Source organism: Sitodiplosis mosellana, unplaced genomic scaffold (genome assembly GCF_009176505.1).
Source record: "Sitodiplosis mosellana isolate CC-2019 unplaced genomic scaffold, AAFC_SMos_1.0 Smas_scaffold_63, whole genome shotgun sequence".
NCBI classification, from domain to species: Eukaryota; Metazoa; Arthropoda; class Insecta; order Diptera; family Cecidomyiidae; genus Sitodiplosis; species Sitodiplosis mosellana.
In genome coordinates this window covers 1-17,271 of record NW_022595305.1, presented here as the reverse complement: position 1 = coordinate 17,271, position 17,271 = coordinate 1, and the positions used below count along the sequence as shown (strand labels likewise).

At 34.2% G+C, this 17,271-nt stretch overlaps 5 protein-coding genes across 5 annotated transcripts; all 5 read right to left on the bottom strand.

Moving 5' to 3' along the window:
- Positions 1-2,149: 2,149 nt before the first annotated feature.
- Positions 2,150-2,792, bottom strand: LOC129570646 (uncharacterized). The gene is made up of 2 exons (XM_055450337.1): positions 2,563-2,792; positions 2,150-2,446 (listed from the first exon to the last, which is right to left on the bottom strand). Exons 1-2 carry the CDS (start codon positions 2,734-2,736, stop codon positions 2,285-2,287), a joined length of 336 nt encoding a protein of 111 aa, XP_055306312.1. The 5' UTR covers positions 2,737-2,792; the 3' UTR covers positions 2,150-2,284.
- A 2,260-nt stretch (positions 2,793-5,052) lies between these two features.
- Positions 5,053-5,671, bottom strand: LOC129570645 (uncharacterized). Its single transcript, XM_055450335.1, has 2 exons — positions 5,429-5,671; positions 5,053-5,319 (listed from the first exon to the last, which is right to left on the bottom strand). The coding sequence occupies exons 1-2, from the start codon at positions 5,603-5,605 to the stop codon at positions 5,152-5,154; spliced, it is 345 nt and encodes a 114-aa protein (XP_055306310.1). The 5' UTR covers positions 5,606-5,671; the 3' UTR covers positions 5,053-5,151.
- A 786-nt stretch (positions 5,672-6,457) lies between these two features.
- Positions 6,458-7,041, bottom strand: LOC129570644 (uncharacterized). The gene is made up of 2 exons (XM_055450334.1): positions 6,834-7,041; positions 6,458-6,720 (listed from the first exon to the last, which is right to left on the bottom strand). Exons 1-2 carry the CDS (start codon positions 7,008-7,010, stop codon positions 6,553-6,555), a joined length of 345 nt encoding a protein of 114 aa, XP_055306309.1. The 5' UTR covers positions 7,011-7,041; the 3' UTR covers positions 6,458-6,552.
- Positions 7,042-10,550: 3,509 nt separating this feature from the next.
- On the bottom strand, positions 10,551-11,219 carry LOC129570654 (uncharacterized). The gene is made up of 2 exons (XM_055450346.1): positions 10,970-11,219; positions 10,551-10,800 (listed from the first exon to the last, which is right to left on the bottom strand). The coding sequence occupies exons 1-2, from the start codon at positions 11,141-11,143 to the stop codon at positions 10,630-10,632; spliced, it is 345 nt and encodes a 114-aa protein (XP_055306321.1). The 5' UTR covers positions 11,144-11,219; the 3' UTR covers positions 10,551-10,629.
- Positions 11,220-13,483: 2,264 nt separating this feature from the next.
- On the bottom strand, positions 13,484-15,296 carry LOC129570677 (odorant receptor 94a-like). Its single transcript, XM_055450375.1, has 6 exons — positions 14,954-15,296; positions 14,590-14,785; positions 14,241-14,495; positions 14,070-14,175; positions 13,733-13,999; positions 13,484-13,643 (listed from the first exon to the last, which is right to left on the bottom strand). Exons 1-6 carry the CDS (start codon positions 15,246-15,248, stop codon positions 13,593-13,595), a joined length of 1,170 nt encoding a protein of 389 aa, XP_055306350.1. The 5' UTR covers positions 15,249-15,296; the 3' UTR covers positions 13,484-13,592.
- Positions 15,297-17,271: the final 1,975 nt, after the last annotated feature.

Genomic DNA, 17,271 nt, shown 5'->3' with positions numbered 1-17,271 from the left:
AGTTAACGATTTAATTACAACTGATTTCCCATTGACCACGGCATGCCTTTTATTGGGCAAAACATTATCTTATCTGTTATTATAGTATCGTGACAAAAATCGATAAAAACAATTTCGATGTGGTAATTTGTTTTTGCATGTCGGTTTTTTTCTTGGGTGTGATTCATTCCAGCTATCAGTTTTTAATCAACGCGTGTGTAAAAAACCTCTTCAGATTATATTCGTCAAAGTCAGCTCAGTCACAGCTCATGGTTATCAGTTTTGATAATCCGCTTACGATTCATTGTACTTTTTGTAACACAAAACACATCAAGACCGATCGTAAAACTCAATTTCCTAGCGGTTTCCCCGATATTCTGCTCATCTGGTGAACGTTTTGAAGTGTTGGATTGGGTATCGTAAATCAATCGTGTTTTTGTTTCTAATGAAAGATCCATTGAAAGTCTGATGTCAGCACTTGAAAAAGAATACACAAAAATTAAACGACAATAGACGTTGTTATGATTCATCGATTACTGGTAAAAGTGTGCACTTGTCAAACATAAAATGATATCAGCGATCAAGGTATAACGCTATCGATTTTAACTGATAATCGTGCTATTACTCACTCTGTGATTACATCACGGATATTTACGAAATATGACCATGGTGTAATGAATAGAAAATAAACATCTGATTCAGTTGATCAATTCTGCAGCTGATACTAGTCATGCAATGAACTTTTATTTTCGGGCATATGTTTATACTTGGGTAAACACATCATGATAACATCATAACATATGAAACATTATTTAGGAGACTGATCGATATTTCACCGGTTGTTCTGTCGAAAGAACCTTTTTCATGCTATTGAACTTTTCAAGTTGAACAAAATTCGTGTCAAAATCGGCAGAAAATTATGAAAATTGGCACTCAAGTTTTTAAACCCACTATCAAAAGTACGAAAATCTGAATTTCAATCGACATTGGGGAAAATTGATCACTTTGTTCCATTTTCGAATTTTCGTTTTTTCAATGTCTCACTACTTTCAATGACAGCAAGCCATTGACCTATTGTATAATAAAATAGATCAATGGCTCTGCAAATGAAAGTTATGAGAGATTTCAAGTGATAATATTACTAAACACCTAATTTAATGAATCATTGTTATGTAATACAATTTAAAATCATTTAACTGTACTGAAATTGAGTACAAATGTTAGTGAACTTTATCACCATTCCAATGAGAAAAGCATTCTTTGAAACAAACTTATTCATAAGTAATAAGGATTCATAGAAAAGACATTTCCGAAGTTATTTTTTATCTTGGCAAGCACACCGAACTGCAGTTCCTTATGGAATGTTCGATTCTCTAGCTAAAAACAGTTGATCATATTAAAATTAATTTTCGAAAATCACAACAATATGTTAATGGCAGCTTCAAGTTGTACCACCTAGAGGACGTCTTGGTGTCCTACGTCAAATCTCTCCCATGGTAATTAGATACGAACATCGCTTACAATTCAATAGATTCATTTCTATTTGATTATTAGTGTCGTGTCAATGGGCACAGCAACGACAGAATACCATAATACCAAACGCATCCATTCCCATTAAGACTTGATGCAATTTTTTCGCGCGGAATTTGAAAACAATGAAAATTTAATGGGTGCGCTTAATTTTATGCACTATACTAGTGATATTCGGTTCCTTCTATCACGAGTGACATTTGATTGAATTCACTGCTATAGTATATTACATGCAACGTACACGAAAGATTATGTCCATTTATTATAACCAATTCAAGTTGATTAACCAAGAAGAATCAATCGAAGAATGAAATGATTTCATAAGTCATTTTTTTAAGAATCTACTTTGGTAGATTGGCATACAGAGTTTAGCGTGAACAGTTTCGTTAAGTCATCGACATTAATACGACGATAAGACCTTTATTTTGGAAAGTTACATTCAATCAAAATGATGACAACCTTGAAGCTTCAGCTAGTTGCCTAGTCGGCTATTTCTTTCTCTCTACTGAATTACACAACAAATAAAATGAATATTTCTTGATTTATCATCAAGTGATTCAACACAAATCATTTTAGATTGAACAAACTTGACTCTCGAAAGCTTCCTTATCTATCATTCATAGACAATCAAAAGCCTAAATTGTTTTGAATATGCCTAGCAACAGTCCTTTTATTGATGACAAATAAAATTGAATGGATTTTTTCTACTGTAATTGAATTTTATTCAAAAAAAAATCTCATTGATTCCCATCAAAATCACCATTTGGAATATGTTTTATGCGTAGAAAATGAATGTAGAGTTGATTGGTTGGCCGCGTTGTGATTCAACGAAAAGAGTGACATTGCGTTGACCGATGCCTCCTTTCAAGAATCTCACTGTGGAGTTCAATGTAAAGTCGAAGTGCTGGATTCCGTAGATTGGATAAGTTGATTGTCCCTAAACGAAAAAAGAAGAAAAAAAAATCCGATAAAAATGTGAAACTGACGCAGGTAATTTTTTTCGCACAAAAATGCTATGAAAATGAATGAATTGAAAGAGAATGGTTTCCATACCTCTGGATAATAAAAGGTGAAGTTTTTCGATTGATACGGCGATGAAGGGATTACAATGTTCTTCGTGCCAAGTGTACGGCTAGTGATTTGTCCCCAGGTTTGAATTTTCGGATTGACGGCATTAATGTAACAAACGCTCAAGCAAGCCAAAATCACGAATACGGCGAACTTCATTTTCAATTAAAATTTACTTAGCTTAGGTCGATTGTTGACTTGAAACTGATTTTCTAATGGAACGAGGCATCATATTTATTTCGTGAACAAAGCAAACAGTTTTATCACAGTCACTGTGATTTGATTGATTATCCGAAACACAATCTACAACGCATTTGATTTTCTTGGTATTTTGAACAATCTTGTTCGTTCGTATCTACCACTTGATGATGTGAAATCACCGGCATAGAAATTACATTTAAGCTTTTGACTTTGAATCACGACCTCTTTATCTTGAAAAATACAATTCTAATCGTTTTTGCTCTTTTTAAATGATTTTAAATTCAAGAAAAATCGAAAAATATGCCACAGTTTTGTAATTTTTCACAGTATTTTCTCTCTTAAGTTATTCAAAATTTCGAATGCATGAACTAACTATACACTTCTCTTGAACATCCATATTCCGAACATACCGAGCAACATCTTGATCGACTTCACCTTAGATCACTTTTCTCAGCCACTCAGCTAATCAGGGAGCGTTCATCTCGCCATGAATTCAAAATCATTTGCACAAAGAACACTGTGACTGAGTAGACTGATGGTATGATTTTAATACGTAGAGTCTACAACTTTCAGTGATGAATCATGTCCTACTTTCATATGATTCGAAACACATTTTTATTCATTGCGCCAGAATATTCGTAACGAATTCACTAAATATTTCAATATCTGAGCTGCGTGGCTTTTGTAAAGCCAAAAAAATCACAATCCAAATGAAAATAAGATACAATTCTCCATTAAATATTAATATTTTATTGTAAATGCTAGTACAAAAGTCCAACCGACATTATGAGAAATATGAGATTCCTAGAAAATTCATGCTGAATGGGATTTTTAGTGTCAATTTTGCAAATTTGCCATTCAGACTAAACCATTTTGATGAGCGCATTTTTTTCACGTTTCGGTAACTAACCATAGAAAATGAAACGGGAGTTGATTCCATGGCCGCGTTGTGAAGTAACTTTAATGGTGACATTACGATAACCGGGGCCTCCTATTAAGAAATCAACTGAGACTGGATGTGATTTGAAGTCAAAGTGTCGGATTCCGAAAATTGTGTTTGTTCCCTGACCCTGAACAAAATAGAAAAACTAACTATGAAAAATGTAAAGGTATTTCCCTAAATTTTGAACAAAGTACAATCTTCTTTTCTTACTTGCCTCAGGGAACGTAAATGTGATTGTTTTGACTTTCAACCATGATGACTCAACTTCAACATGTTTGGCACCCAATTCCCAGTTAGTAATTTGACCCCATACATGATCTATCGGTTTATTCGTTTTAGCTTCGTTAATATTGCAAAGGCTCAAACAGATCAAAGCAATGACAACGGTGAACTTCATTTCGAATTTTACTTTGCTTTTTGTCGATAGTTGACTTAAAACTGATATTCTGAAGTAAACGGACACGGTATTTATTTGCTGGAGTTTTGACTCGAAATTTTGTCATACCATTTTGAATTCTTGGAATCGTTTGCAATAAAATCATCCGTGAATATAGTAATGGCCATTCAAACTATCGTCGATAGTCTATCGATACAGTGAATCAACATTATTCATGTGTCAGTTTACGGTACAGTGTGCACGACGAAATACTAAAAAGATGATTTGTAGCCAATGTCTGGGGACAAGTACATTGAGTGATTGCTCATTTCCGACTACGCGTTGGATTTTGTCACAATTTGAAATTGTAATTTATCACGGTTTGGGCCCATAAACATAAAAACTGAAATCGTTTCTCGATTCGCATGTTGTACAACACACGTTGACCTTATTCCGATCATTCTACACCTGATTTGGTGTGGAATGGTAGATTCATTGGCCGTATTGCCCAATTGAAATTCGCATTTGTTTTCAGTTGGTTATCAGGAAATTGCCATTTACCCGTAATTATAATGCAGAAGAGGAAACAACATTGTTTTCGATTACAACAATAAAACTAAATCACAGAAAACTTTCTTCCGGAATGTATAGCGTCCATAGTGAAGCGTAGTTACTCCAGTCAACAGACATTCCACGATGCACTTTGGATTTAGTAACTCAAAATCGAAACGAAATAAAAATCATGGTACGCTTCTGGGCAAAATCACCTTTTTTCACCAAAACCACTCAATGAATCTTTTATTGTCTCTAAGCGATTGAATCAAAATAAATTATTTTTGAATGGCTCAAGCTTTCTTATCGATATGATGAACAGTCTTTTCAGTATAAGGTACAAAAAGCCCAATATTGTTTACTCTTTGTCACTTTGTGTGCGGAAAAACAAAGAAAAATAATTCCAAACGTTTTTTCACATGTAATTTTTTTTATTAAATTCATTCGATTGTTGTTGTTCTAATAAATCTCATACATTTTCACTGCCATTGAATGATCGCGATTAGTTGGTGTAAAAAATGAAAATGGAGTTGATTCCATGGCCGCGTTGTGAATCAATTTGAAGAGTGACATTACGTTGGCCGATGCCTCCTTTCAAGAATCGAACTGACACTGGGTGGGATTGGAAGTCAAAGTGTTGGATTCCGAAAATTGTGTTGGTTCCCTGACCCTGAACAAAATACAAAAAGAAACTATGAAAAATGTGAAGGTATTTTCCTAAATTTTGAACTAAGTACAATCGTCCTATCAAGAACAATCAAAATAATGGTTCCACTTGCCTCGGGGAACGTGAATTTAAAAGTTTTGATTCGCAAAATGGATGGTGTAACCACAACATTCTTGGTGCCTAGCGTAATGGAAGTGATTCGTCCCCAGGTTGTAATCTTCAGTGGATTTACTATGCTACCGAGAGCAACGCTCAAACAGGCCAATATCACGAACACGGCGAACTTCATTTTGAATCGTTCTCACTTTGATTTTTATAGGAGAAAACTCAACTCTGAACTTGAACTGAATTTTCGTTCAACGGGCATCGCTATTTATATGCAACAAGTCAGATTTATCTTAAATTTATTGTGAAACGGAGTGGGAAATGAGTAAGAGATCTTATGATGTGAAAAAAGCATTCGAAAATATTTACTAATTTTTTATCACTCGATGCTTAGTCATGTCACATGATTCATGTGTCATATAGATGTAAAAAATAAATACAAATTTATGACTCGACGCAGAACAGACTGAAAAATATCCATTTTCAACCGAATCTTTTATTCAGTGGAATAAATTTGCGAAAAAAAAATTAAATAAAATTCATTTAATTGTGTTGTTGATACTTTCGGTTGAACTACGTTGACAATATTTTTGGAAAGATCTTTCGCTCATCTGAATGTAGGTAATGGCCAGACAAATCATATACAAAAATTTGTATTATGTATTAATATTTACTTGAAAAAATTCCATAGATGCCTCAATCGCTTATTCTATACGCAAATTAGATCTCCATAAGGTTCTATTGTGAAAAACGTCACTGAGGACATTGAATGACATAAAATTGAATGACCAAAACCCAAAACTAACTTGGAAACACTGTTCATGTTTGCTAAACTGTCTCGCTTGGATTGCAGCGCTTGGATTGCAGAGTTCGAATCCAAAACTGAATATCTCCAGATGTTGAAACGTAGACAGAAATTGATGAATCATATGCATTTTAAATATAGTTGTTCACATTTTTCTCGCATTTGATTAGGTGTTTACGCATACAATCGCAAGAAAAAGCAAATAAATTTTATGACAAATAATTCCAAATGTTTTTTTTTTCACATGCAATTATTTTATTCAATTCATTCGATTGTTGTTGTTCTAAAAAATCTCATACATTTTCATTGTCATTGAATGGTCGCGATTAGTTGGTGTAGAAAATGAAAGTGGAGTTGATTCCATGACCGCGCTGTGAATCAATTTGAAGAGTGACATTACGTTGGCCGATGCCTCCTTTCAAGAATCGAACTGACACTGGGTGGGATTTGAAGTCAAAGTGTTGAATTCCGAAAATTGTGTTGGTTCCCTGACCCTGAACAAAATACAAAAAGAAACTACATATGAAAAATGTGAAGGTATTTTCCTAAATTTTGAACAAAGTACAATCGTCTTTTCAAGAACAATCAAAGTAATGGTTCCACTTGCCTCGGGGAACGTGAATTTAAAAGTTTTGATTTGCAAAATGGATGATGTAGCCACAACATTCTTGGTGCCTAGCGTACGGGAAGTGACTTGTCCCCAGGTTGTAATCTTCGGTGGATTTGCTGTGTTAACGAGAGCAACGCTCAAACAGGCCAATATCACGAACACGGCGAACTTCATTTTGAAATAGTAGCACTTTACTTCCGGTCAACAGTTGACTTGAAACTGATTTTCTAACGGAACGTGCTACGCTATTTATATCGTGAACAAACAAACATCGCGGCCGATGTGATTTGTTTGATAACTATCAATCTTAATTATCTTTATCAAAAATCACGTTTAAACAACGCATTTGATATTGTTTGTATTTGAAACAAAGTATTCGCCGTATCTTCCACTTAACGATTTTAAATCAACGTGACATCAGATTTTAATTCAATTTCATTAATAATAACTGTTCACCGGAAATAAAGATACAGATAATTGTGAACTATATTGTGCCGATTCAATCGAATTTACGCATTTAAGCTTTCGAAACCCATGTTTGTTCGATTTGGATTTGACAACGTTGTATTGATTTTTTCAAAATTCGAATTGAAATGGTCTTTCAAAATGACTCAAAAGCTTACTCGCTTGTATACTTCTTTGTATGATACTTATTTGTTTCGAACAAAATTCCAATCGAATTGATTCAATTCACTTTTATCGAAAGTCTATTGACGAAGAGAATTACAAGCTGAGGAGAAAAACACAAAAATTGATCCAAAAAATTGACAAATTTGTTTAATTTATTTCTGTTTATGAACACATAAGATCCAAGACTTATTGAACAAATTTTACAACACATGAATAATTTTTTCTCATTTTAAAATTTGATGATGCAGTTACGTTTATTTGAAGAAAAAAAATCTCATCCTTAGAGACAGTTTTCTATCTTTGATGATCTTCAAATCGGATCTTGAGTCATGCATTGCCTAACCGTAGATATAGAAAGTGGAGTTGATTGGTACGCCACGCTGTGATGTGATTGAAAGAGTGACATTACGTTGGTCGATGCCTCCTTTTTTGAAAGTAACATTGGATGGTTTCGATGCGAAGTCAATCTTCTTAATGCCCTTGATTAGGGATGGTGCCTGAATGGAATAGAAAATAGTGCATTAAAACTGTGAACTCTCTTCCGTATCGATGAAATGAGAACTAAAAAATTCTCATCCAAGAAAAATAGCATTGAACTGCTGGCTCGGTTGTTGCCATTGATATTGAAATATTCGAATGTTTCCATCTTTTCGTGAAATAAAATCTAATTACAGAATATGTGAAATTGGAGGCTTGACCATGGAACATGGATTTTGGAACTTCAATTTTTTTGACATCTAACAGATGGTATGTAATGTGGCCCCAGGTTTGAATTTTAAACTTGCTTGAATCAACATAACAAACACTCAAATATACGAAAACTAAGATCGCAACGAACTTCATTTTGAATCGTTCTCACTTTGATTTTTTTTGGAGAAAACTCAACTGTGAACATGAACTGAATTTTCGTTGAACTTAAATTTATTGTAAAACGGAGTGGGAAATGAGTAAGAGATTTTATGATGTGAAAAAAGCATTCGAAAATATTTACTAATTTTTTATCACTCGATGCTTAGTCATGTCACATGATTCATGTGTCATATAGATGTAAAAAATAAATACAAATTTATGACTCGACGCAGAACATACTGAAAAATATCCATTTTCAACCGAATCTTTTATTCAGTGGAATAAATTTGAGAGAAAAATAAAATAAAATTCATTCAATTGTGTTGTTGATACTTTCGGTTGGACTACGTTGACAATATTTTTGGAAAGATCTTTCGCATCACCTGAATTTGTATTATGTAATATTTGTGTTGAATATCTATTGACTAGATCGAGAGGAGAGTAAGTTCATCTGACTTTGTTGTGAAAGAGAAAAGTAAGTTTCTTTCGACTCAAAAATGGTTAAAGGCGAGTATGTTCATTTTTGGCGGGTCCTCGCGGTTTTCCACGGTTTCCGCGGAACTGATAAGAGATAACAACTTGGTGTCTTCTATAACATTGTTGAAGTCAGTTATCTCTTATCTCTTATCAGCTCCGCGAAAAGCGCGAAAAATGATAAGAAAAAAAAAGTTCTATATAAAATTTGCTTTTTTATGTGCGCAATTTGCGCGCAACTGATAAGAGATAAGAGATAGATGTCTTCAGCAATGTTAAAGAAAACCTCAAGTACTACAACTTTGCCGAAGACACCATGTTGTTATCTTTTATCAGTTTCGCGGAAACCGTGAAAAACCGCGGAGGCTAGACGGGATGCCAACATACTTCCTTTTAACGCAGATAGAATCAACAGAAATCATACTCTCCTCTTTCAAAATATATTAGAATTTTTTCACATACTCTCCTCTCGATCTAGTCAATAGATATTTGAATAGTCATCTGAATTGATTATCAACATAGCGTTGAGTTTATTGTATTGGATTGAGATTTCCTAATACACAACAACATGAATCATTTTTTCTCATTTTAAAATTTGATGATGCAGTTACGTTTATTTGAAGAAAAAAAATCTCATCCTTAGAGACATTTCTCTATCTTTGATGATCTTCAAAGATTAAATACAAAACCTCCTTTAAAATTTACAAATCGCCAATAAAAATGACAAAACCGCAATAAAATTGACAAAAAAAATTCAACAAAATCGACAACAAATCGAAATAAAATGTAACATAACAATCAATAAAATTAACATTAAGTCCAATGAAATTGCCAGTTTAGCATTACGTTGGTCGATGCCTCCTTTCACGAAAGTAACACTGGTTGGTTTCAATGCGTTGTCAATCTTCTTAATGTTCTTCTGTCTGGCTTGGATTCATTTCGATGACATTGTTCAAGTCATTCTCAAATGAAAGTGGTGTTTTTATTTCAAAATAATACATTTAAACTTTATTGCGATTTAACAGTTGAACGAATTGAATGAATATTCCATCGAAATGTGAAGAGTGATTCAGAGAAGAGTCGCCCAATGATGAAAGTATGTATTGAAAACCATCAATATCGCTTGTAAAAGAGAGCAGAGTTCGAATCCAGAACATTTTTTTGTATTTCTTCTACTAGTTCATTAATTTAGATGGTGCAAGATCGTGAGATATCACCGTTTCCATTTACTTTGAGTTCCTTCGTGATTGCGGCTATGTGGCTATTTCGAAATCATGCTATAAATATTATCATATATCACCAGCCAATTAGTGTTTTTTGCATTCTCGAATTTTTATTGTTATGATTAAAATATCGGTAGATTTCTTAGGAATGATGTGGAAATTTCATGACGGGCGTATGACTTAATGAGCTTATCATGTGGCCACTGTGATAATTGGCAGCCGAAATAATTTTGGATTTTATCTTTTAAAAAAAATTCATAAAAAACGAACGATCAAAAGTTGACACATTGATTTAAAAAGCCAAAAAGCAAAAAGGACTTATTTAGCCAAAATCATTTCATGGCCAGTTCATTTATAGCCCATAAATCGTCATTGCTATTTAAAAATAAAGAAAGAATGTGGCAATGAAGAAACATTCGACAAATTTCATATGAAATTGGCTGTATTTTTGTTGTTCTTGCACATGACTCATGCAAAAGAAATTTGCGAATGAAAACATTCCACTTACGCGTATAACAATTTCAATAAAACGACAATCTTTGCTCACAAAAAATGTATTTTTATTCTGGACATTTCATTTCGATCTGTTTTCATTTGATTTGAACAAAATCATTGACCTATGTGAAGAAAACGAATTCGGATTTGATTCCATGGCCACGTTGTGATTCAACGAGAATGGTAACGGAAGTGTCTCCAATGCCTCCTTTCAAGAAATGAACGGTTACTGGATGGGATTTGTAGTCAACGTGCTTGATACCTAAGATTGGGAAACGTTGTTCGGTTGGGTCCTGCAAACAATTTAAATAAGAAGAGAGAAAACACTTTAAAATTACGGAATTCAAACCAAACTTTTTCTATTTTTTTTGAAACATCTTCTGCATTTGTCACTCAAAACTATCCCTAACACATCTAAACGGTTGATTATTATCTTAAAAAGTCCATTAATATCTAACGTACCTGTGGAAAAGTGAATACGTAAGTGTGGATTTTGTTATCGAAAATGCCTGATTTGACTTCAACTTTTTTATTGCCCAAAACACTTTGTGTTTCAGTGCCCCAAACGACCTCGTTCAATGCGATGACATAGCAAACGCTGAAGCAGGCAAAAGCCAAAAGTACGGCCACTTTCATGATGATTTTTCTTTTGTTTTTGCACTTGATTACCACGAAACAGACAACGGTTAAATCAAATCTGGATATTCATTGCTCAATCAACGCTTTTTATGTGATGAAAAAATTGGCGTTATCTTATCGAATAAAGTTATCATGATTAAAATAGATGAGTCAGCTTCTCTAGATGTTTCCGTAATCAAGCCGATTGAAGCTACCGATTTCTCATTGCTATCATCAAATTCGTTCAGTAAAAGAAAAAAATAGGAAAATATTTCGTTTCGTAATGTTACACAGTTCGAATCGTTCATATATCAGAATCATTTCTGTATTACACTTTGCAACACATTTCTTCCTTTTCAAGACTGAAGCACAAATTTCCGAGTTAGCATTTCACTCTTTCTTCCCTTCATTTACTCTCTCTCTCTCTCTCTCTCTCTCTCTCTCTCTCTCTCTCTCTCTTCACACTCTTTCCAGTCTTTCGCATGTTTACTATAGGCAAAGGAGTGGAGAGAGAGTACTGATTACTCATTTTGGCTCATTTCGTCTATTTCGTATGCATCGCCAAGTCACTCATGTACATTTACACGTCGATGACTTGGAAATAGAATAGAATAAATAGTCTTACCTCCGTAAGACGAACTTTTCCGCACCGTTTTCATAGCGTTCAGCTTCTATTCAGATTTTGCCTAGGAAATTCATAAGAATTTCCCCACACGAATTTCGAACTGGCGAAGCTGTCAATGGAATGTGTGACTGTGTGCGCTTTTTATAAGGTTGACATCACATCGCATCGCACATCTACTAATGTTCAATTCAAAGAACATTTTATTTTTTTCTTCGATTGAACATGTGCTGTGTAATTTTTCGTTTCATGAATTGTTTTTGTGTGAAGATTTTGAGCAGTTTTTCAGAAACTAAACCAAAATTCGTTTTAAATTTGATTCAAATGTTTTTATCTCTTTATTGAATGAAAATGCAAAAAAATATTGATTTGGAATTGAAAAATTGGAACAAAATGTGACGATATTTCGCTCACCACTGGACCTCAGTGCCTTGATTTGGGCAGTTGTGGTGTGATTGTGCGATTTTTTCACCCTTTTTCTTCAATATTAGCCTCCTCAATGCCAAATTTGAGCCATATAAGATATATAAGTTATATGCCAAAAGAAACTAGAGACCAGGCGCTACATTTTAGAAACACACAGCACCTGCGTTGTTGCCTTAGAAGCCGTTTAAACTGGTTGCATACTTGCAGGAGCATGATTTTTCAAACTGCCTACCTCGATTTGGGGCAGAAGGAAGGGTTTGATCAAGTTAAAATGTTCTACGCATAAGTAGAATTTTCTACGCGATTTCCGAATATTAAAGTGATTTGGGGCTAAAAGCGGGTTTCTGCCCTGTTTTTGCCCTAAAATAGTGATTTTTCGACTTTTTAGCCTCCCCCTCCCTTCCAAACCCCAAACATTGTTATTTTTTGATTCGTTGGAGTCTGGCGAGAATTTTATCAGAACACTTCACCAGTGTCAGACCACCTATTTGGTGTGTAAAAAAATAAGTAGTCGAAAAACCATGAAAAAATGGTAAATGGTGAAAACACCGAATTTTTTTCTCATAAAATATGAGTTGGCGGATAGTTGGGGAATATCGAAAAACTCAAGAATTTGAGGTGGGCCAAGTTTTAAGTCCAAAAATTCGAAAAAAAAATTTCACGTCAAAAAAGAGTTTGCCATTTTTATACTTTGAACCCACTTTTCAGAGCTTGAATGAGCCCGGATGGGGTTGTCGTAGTGGACTTTTTTAAAGCCCCATCGATTATCTATCCAACCATGCATATTGTTTTGAAAGTATGTACCACACTTTTCTAGTGTAAAAATGTCAAAAAGTGCCATTTTTCATTTTTTTCAATATTTGGGTCACCCTAACTTTTCATCAGGTGGGGAAGGTCACCACAATTTTTTGGCTTTGCGAGTTTTTGGCCATAAGAAGTTTATATACCAAGTTTGAGCGAAATCGCAGAGGTCACTTGCAATTTTTGTCCCACTTGGTGTGGAATGGTCGTATAGAGTTTACAATAACAACTCCATATGAAAAAAAAACTTTATGTTGCACTTTAAAACTAGAATATTCTGTGGGAATTTGTTTGTCGCAATAGTTCATTTGTGTGGTACATACATCACATCTTACCAGAAATAAAATGAAAACTTTTCCAAGTTAGTATCATCAGTGTGTTGAAGATGATACTCTCAGCTCACGTAAAATAATCAACTAAAACTAGCATTTCTATTGAGCTATGAATCATCGGTGAATTGAGGCACATTAATTCAAATAATATATAATTAGATTTTAAGAATAGTTGTATTCTACGGAGTTTCATGACTGGCTTGAATAGTTGTACTATTCTTGCAGTATTGGACTCATTATTATTCGCGTGTTCGATTTTTGAGAGTATGTTTCGAATTGAGGCACATTATTGCAATTTACGTAAAACGGTAAAGTATGAGAATCCGCCATTGATCACCTATGTGAAAAAGAATCGAAAAAGTCATTCTACTCTTATTAATTGTCAACAATTTCCCATAAATATGTTTAAAATTGTATTCTATTTACACTTTTAAAAGCCTGTCGTGTGCATGGAATGTTTCCAAAGCCCTGAATAATGAGCGGTTGTTGTGCTGACACCATGACAAATGGCCAAATTCGTTGCACTTCCTTTGGGAATGAATACCAATTGCATTCATAGATGGCATCATTTATATCACTAAATTTTTCAGTAACATTGTCACCAAAGTCACAGAACAAATAAATTTGTGCAACCGACCAGAAGATCACAAACAGCGGATTTATCATTCCGAAGTATTTTCCGTTGCTTTGCGACTGAATTTCGAAAAAAGGAGTAAACGAAATTAAAATAATATTCAGTGTGCATTGTTCACAAATACTCAACCATTTCCATTTGAATCCTTAAAAGTGAGCTACAAATGGTTGAAACGCTCCATAGATAGTATGGAGTGATTGGGAACTTGTAAATGTCTGCAAAATTATACACCAATCTGAAGAAAAATGCAACAAATGGGATTGAAAAATTCCGTAAAATATAACATAACTTGTACTCAACTCTTTGGCGTCCGTATGAAATTGAATAATTTTTTTGAGCCGCTGATGAAAATGACTGAGGCTTTCCTTATTATTACTTTCGTTCAATTGGCTTAGTTCTTGTTCGATATCACGTACAAAAGACATCGACAGCCAACAGAATCCAACGTAAAGGCACACTGCTGGACAGCAAAGCGTTAAAATTCCGAAAAATGTACCGAATTGCCCAAGGTATGCAATTAAATATCCAATCGGTGTTCTCCAATCGAATGGCAACCTAAATGAAATTCAGATTTTTGAACAAATTTTTTGCCTTATTATTGTTCGAATTTTGATTGGTCTTTTTCTAGATTCGAATTTTTCAAACTTACAAAACTGGAAAGGGTAGTATGAAAGCATCTGGCCCAGAATCGGAGGTTAGGCAGAGGAAAAGAGTTATGAGAAAATTTGGTCCCACCAGACCAGGCAACGAGATTTTCACAAAGATCAAATGAAAGCGTTTGGACCACTTTTCAGTCCTTTCGATCACATGGTTGTAGATATCACGAGCAAAAATGGTATGACAACCTGAAAATGTAAGAATTTTTCATGATTTTTCAATAATATGGATAAGATTCGATAAATAAATAAACATTTTTGAAATTGGTTGAATTGATGGGATACAATCCTTCATTTCAAATACTTTCATACGATTCAAATACTCATTAAACGTCAACTTCCGGAATTCCTACTTACGTTTCTGAATAATTGCGTCGGAATCGTCGATAAGTTGAAAGATGTTTGCCATATTGAAAATGTTCGGTATAAAAACGTTCGAAACGCCAAACGTTGTTGCGGCTGCATAGAAAGAATCAGCAAATTCTCTGATTGTTTTGGCTTCAAACAGTAAAAATGCCATTGATGATATGAAAAATTGCGCGAATGTGACTAAAATTGCCACATTTCTTACATTAAACGGATGTTTCGTCGTTTGGGTTGTACTTATACCCACAAACTCAAAATGATGTCGTATCAAATCAAAAATCTTCATCGTCTTCAAAAAAGCACTTTTTTTTAGATTAATTCTTAGTTGCGTCTAAAGACGAGCTCACAATGAGAGACAAATCCAAATTGAAAGTCGAACTCAAAATGAATAAATTTCCAAATTGAAATGCTCATTTTATACTTTCGTAAACACGACAATTAAGTCATTTATTGAATAATCACGTGGACAAAATTTAATTAGCACTCCAATTAAATGAGAAACCAGGAATCAAATTGACTAATTTGTCAATGATTATTATGATTATCCATCAGTTTCTCGGTAACAAGCTTCAATGATGGGTCATCATCATTGATTTTCTGGTCATCTAAGCCAATTGTGTAGGATATAAGGTGAATTACGACAATAAAATTAAGTAGTAGTTTAGAGTGCATAATAAATTGAATTGAAGTAAGGAAAGTGAACGAATTCTTCTATATCGTGGACTAAGCCTAATTGACGCAAAGTCTCTGCATTAATCATGTTCTGGGTTTGGAAAAATTGGATCAATTTGTTGTTTGTTCAACCATTAAGCCTTTTGCATTATTCAACCTTCCGAAGAACCATGAAATATGAGAACCCTGGATCAAAAAAAAAATTACATAAAATATGATGAAAGAATTTCTGACTATTCGTTCTATTTCAAGCTCAATTTTCAATTTCATTCAAAAGTTTCATTTCTTTGGCCGACAAATGGAAATGTCAATTATACTCTTCCGAAGAAATTTCTAATACACTTATTAGTCTTGGAAATGAATCCCTTAAATTTTCTTACATTCTTTCACATTTTCTCGAAACTCTTGAATAACTTACTCTTTTGTATGTCTCTCGACTGCAAGCCACATTAGCAAAACCGCGGAAAATCACGGGTTTTTGTGTGTAAAATTTGTTGTACTTCATGTGGGAATAGATACCAAACACATTCGCAAAGTGCATGATGAATTCCTTCAAACTGGCTGGTGACGTTTTCACCGAAGCTGCAAAAGAAGAAAATAAGAACGAATGACCAGAAAATCAAGACGCTTGGCTTTATCAATTCCAATAAGTTGCCCGCTGTTCTTACTCTCTTACTGAGTAGGAAAAGTTAGAAATGTATTGAGTGGGATTCAAAATGTCTACTCGCAACTATTTCCATCTGAATTGACAGGAGTGTACAGCAAATGGTGAAAATGCTCCATAGAAGAAAATCCACGAATATTATTTCATTGATGTCCATGAAATCGAAGGCAAATCTACGTGAAGTATTGGAATGGAAAGAATCATATGTTTTCAACACTATGCTGTTTGGTTGATATTAAAGAAGTCTATTCAACTCAACTGCTTAACTTGTGGATGGAACTGAATGATATCGACGAGTCTGCTCTTGCATTTTATTTGGATTTTCTTTGGTTTCATCGCTCAAAGCGCGTATTTCTGTGGCAATGTCTTCACCGAATGAAATCATTAGCCAACAGAATCCAATGAAAAAACACATGACACAGTAGCAAGATTGTACATTAGAGGAAAGAAATGCCACTTGAAGTGAAAGAGCTGCCAAGTATCCAAATGGTGAATTTCAATCGAAAGGCAACCTAAAAAAATAGATAAAAATGAATCAAAATTCAAGAAAAACATACGTATCTTCAGAGCATCTTGATTATTATTAACTCACCGCACCAAAAACGGCAATTCAAATGCATCGCTTCCCAAATCGGTTGTGAAATAAAGGAAAAACGACGTAAAAAAAATCGGTAACACAATTCCAACTAAAGTACATGGAACACATGCAAAATAAAAGATCTTGCTGAACTGTTCGATTTTCTCATTCCATTTTTCATAAATTTCTTGTAAGTGTCGTTGTTCAATTTCTTTTTCCAAATTTTCGGTAAGTTCATAGATCTTCGCCTTGTAAAATAAATGATAAATTGTAAAAAACAGCCACAGCCGCAGTTACAAATGCATAGAACGAATCAGCATATTGCCGAAGAGTTTGCGCTTCAACAATTAGATAGATCATGGCTGTGATCGAAAGTTGTACGATAAAAAATAGAGT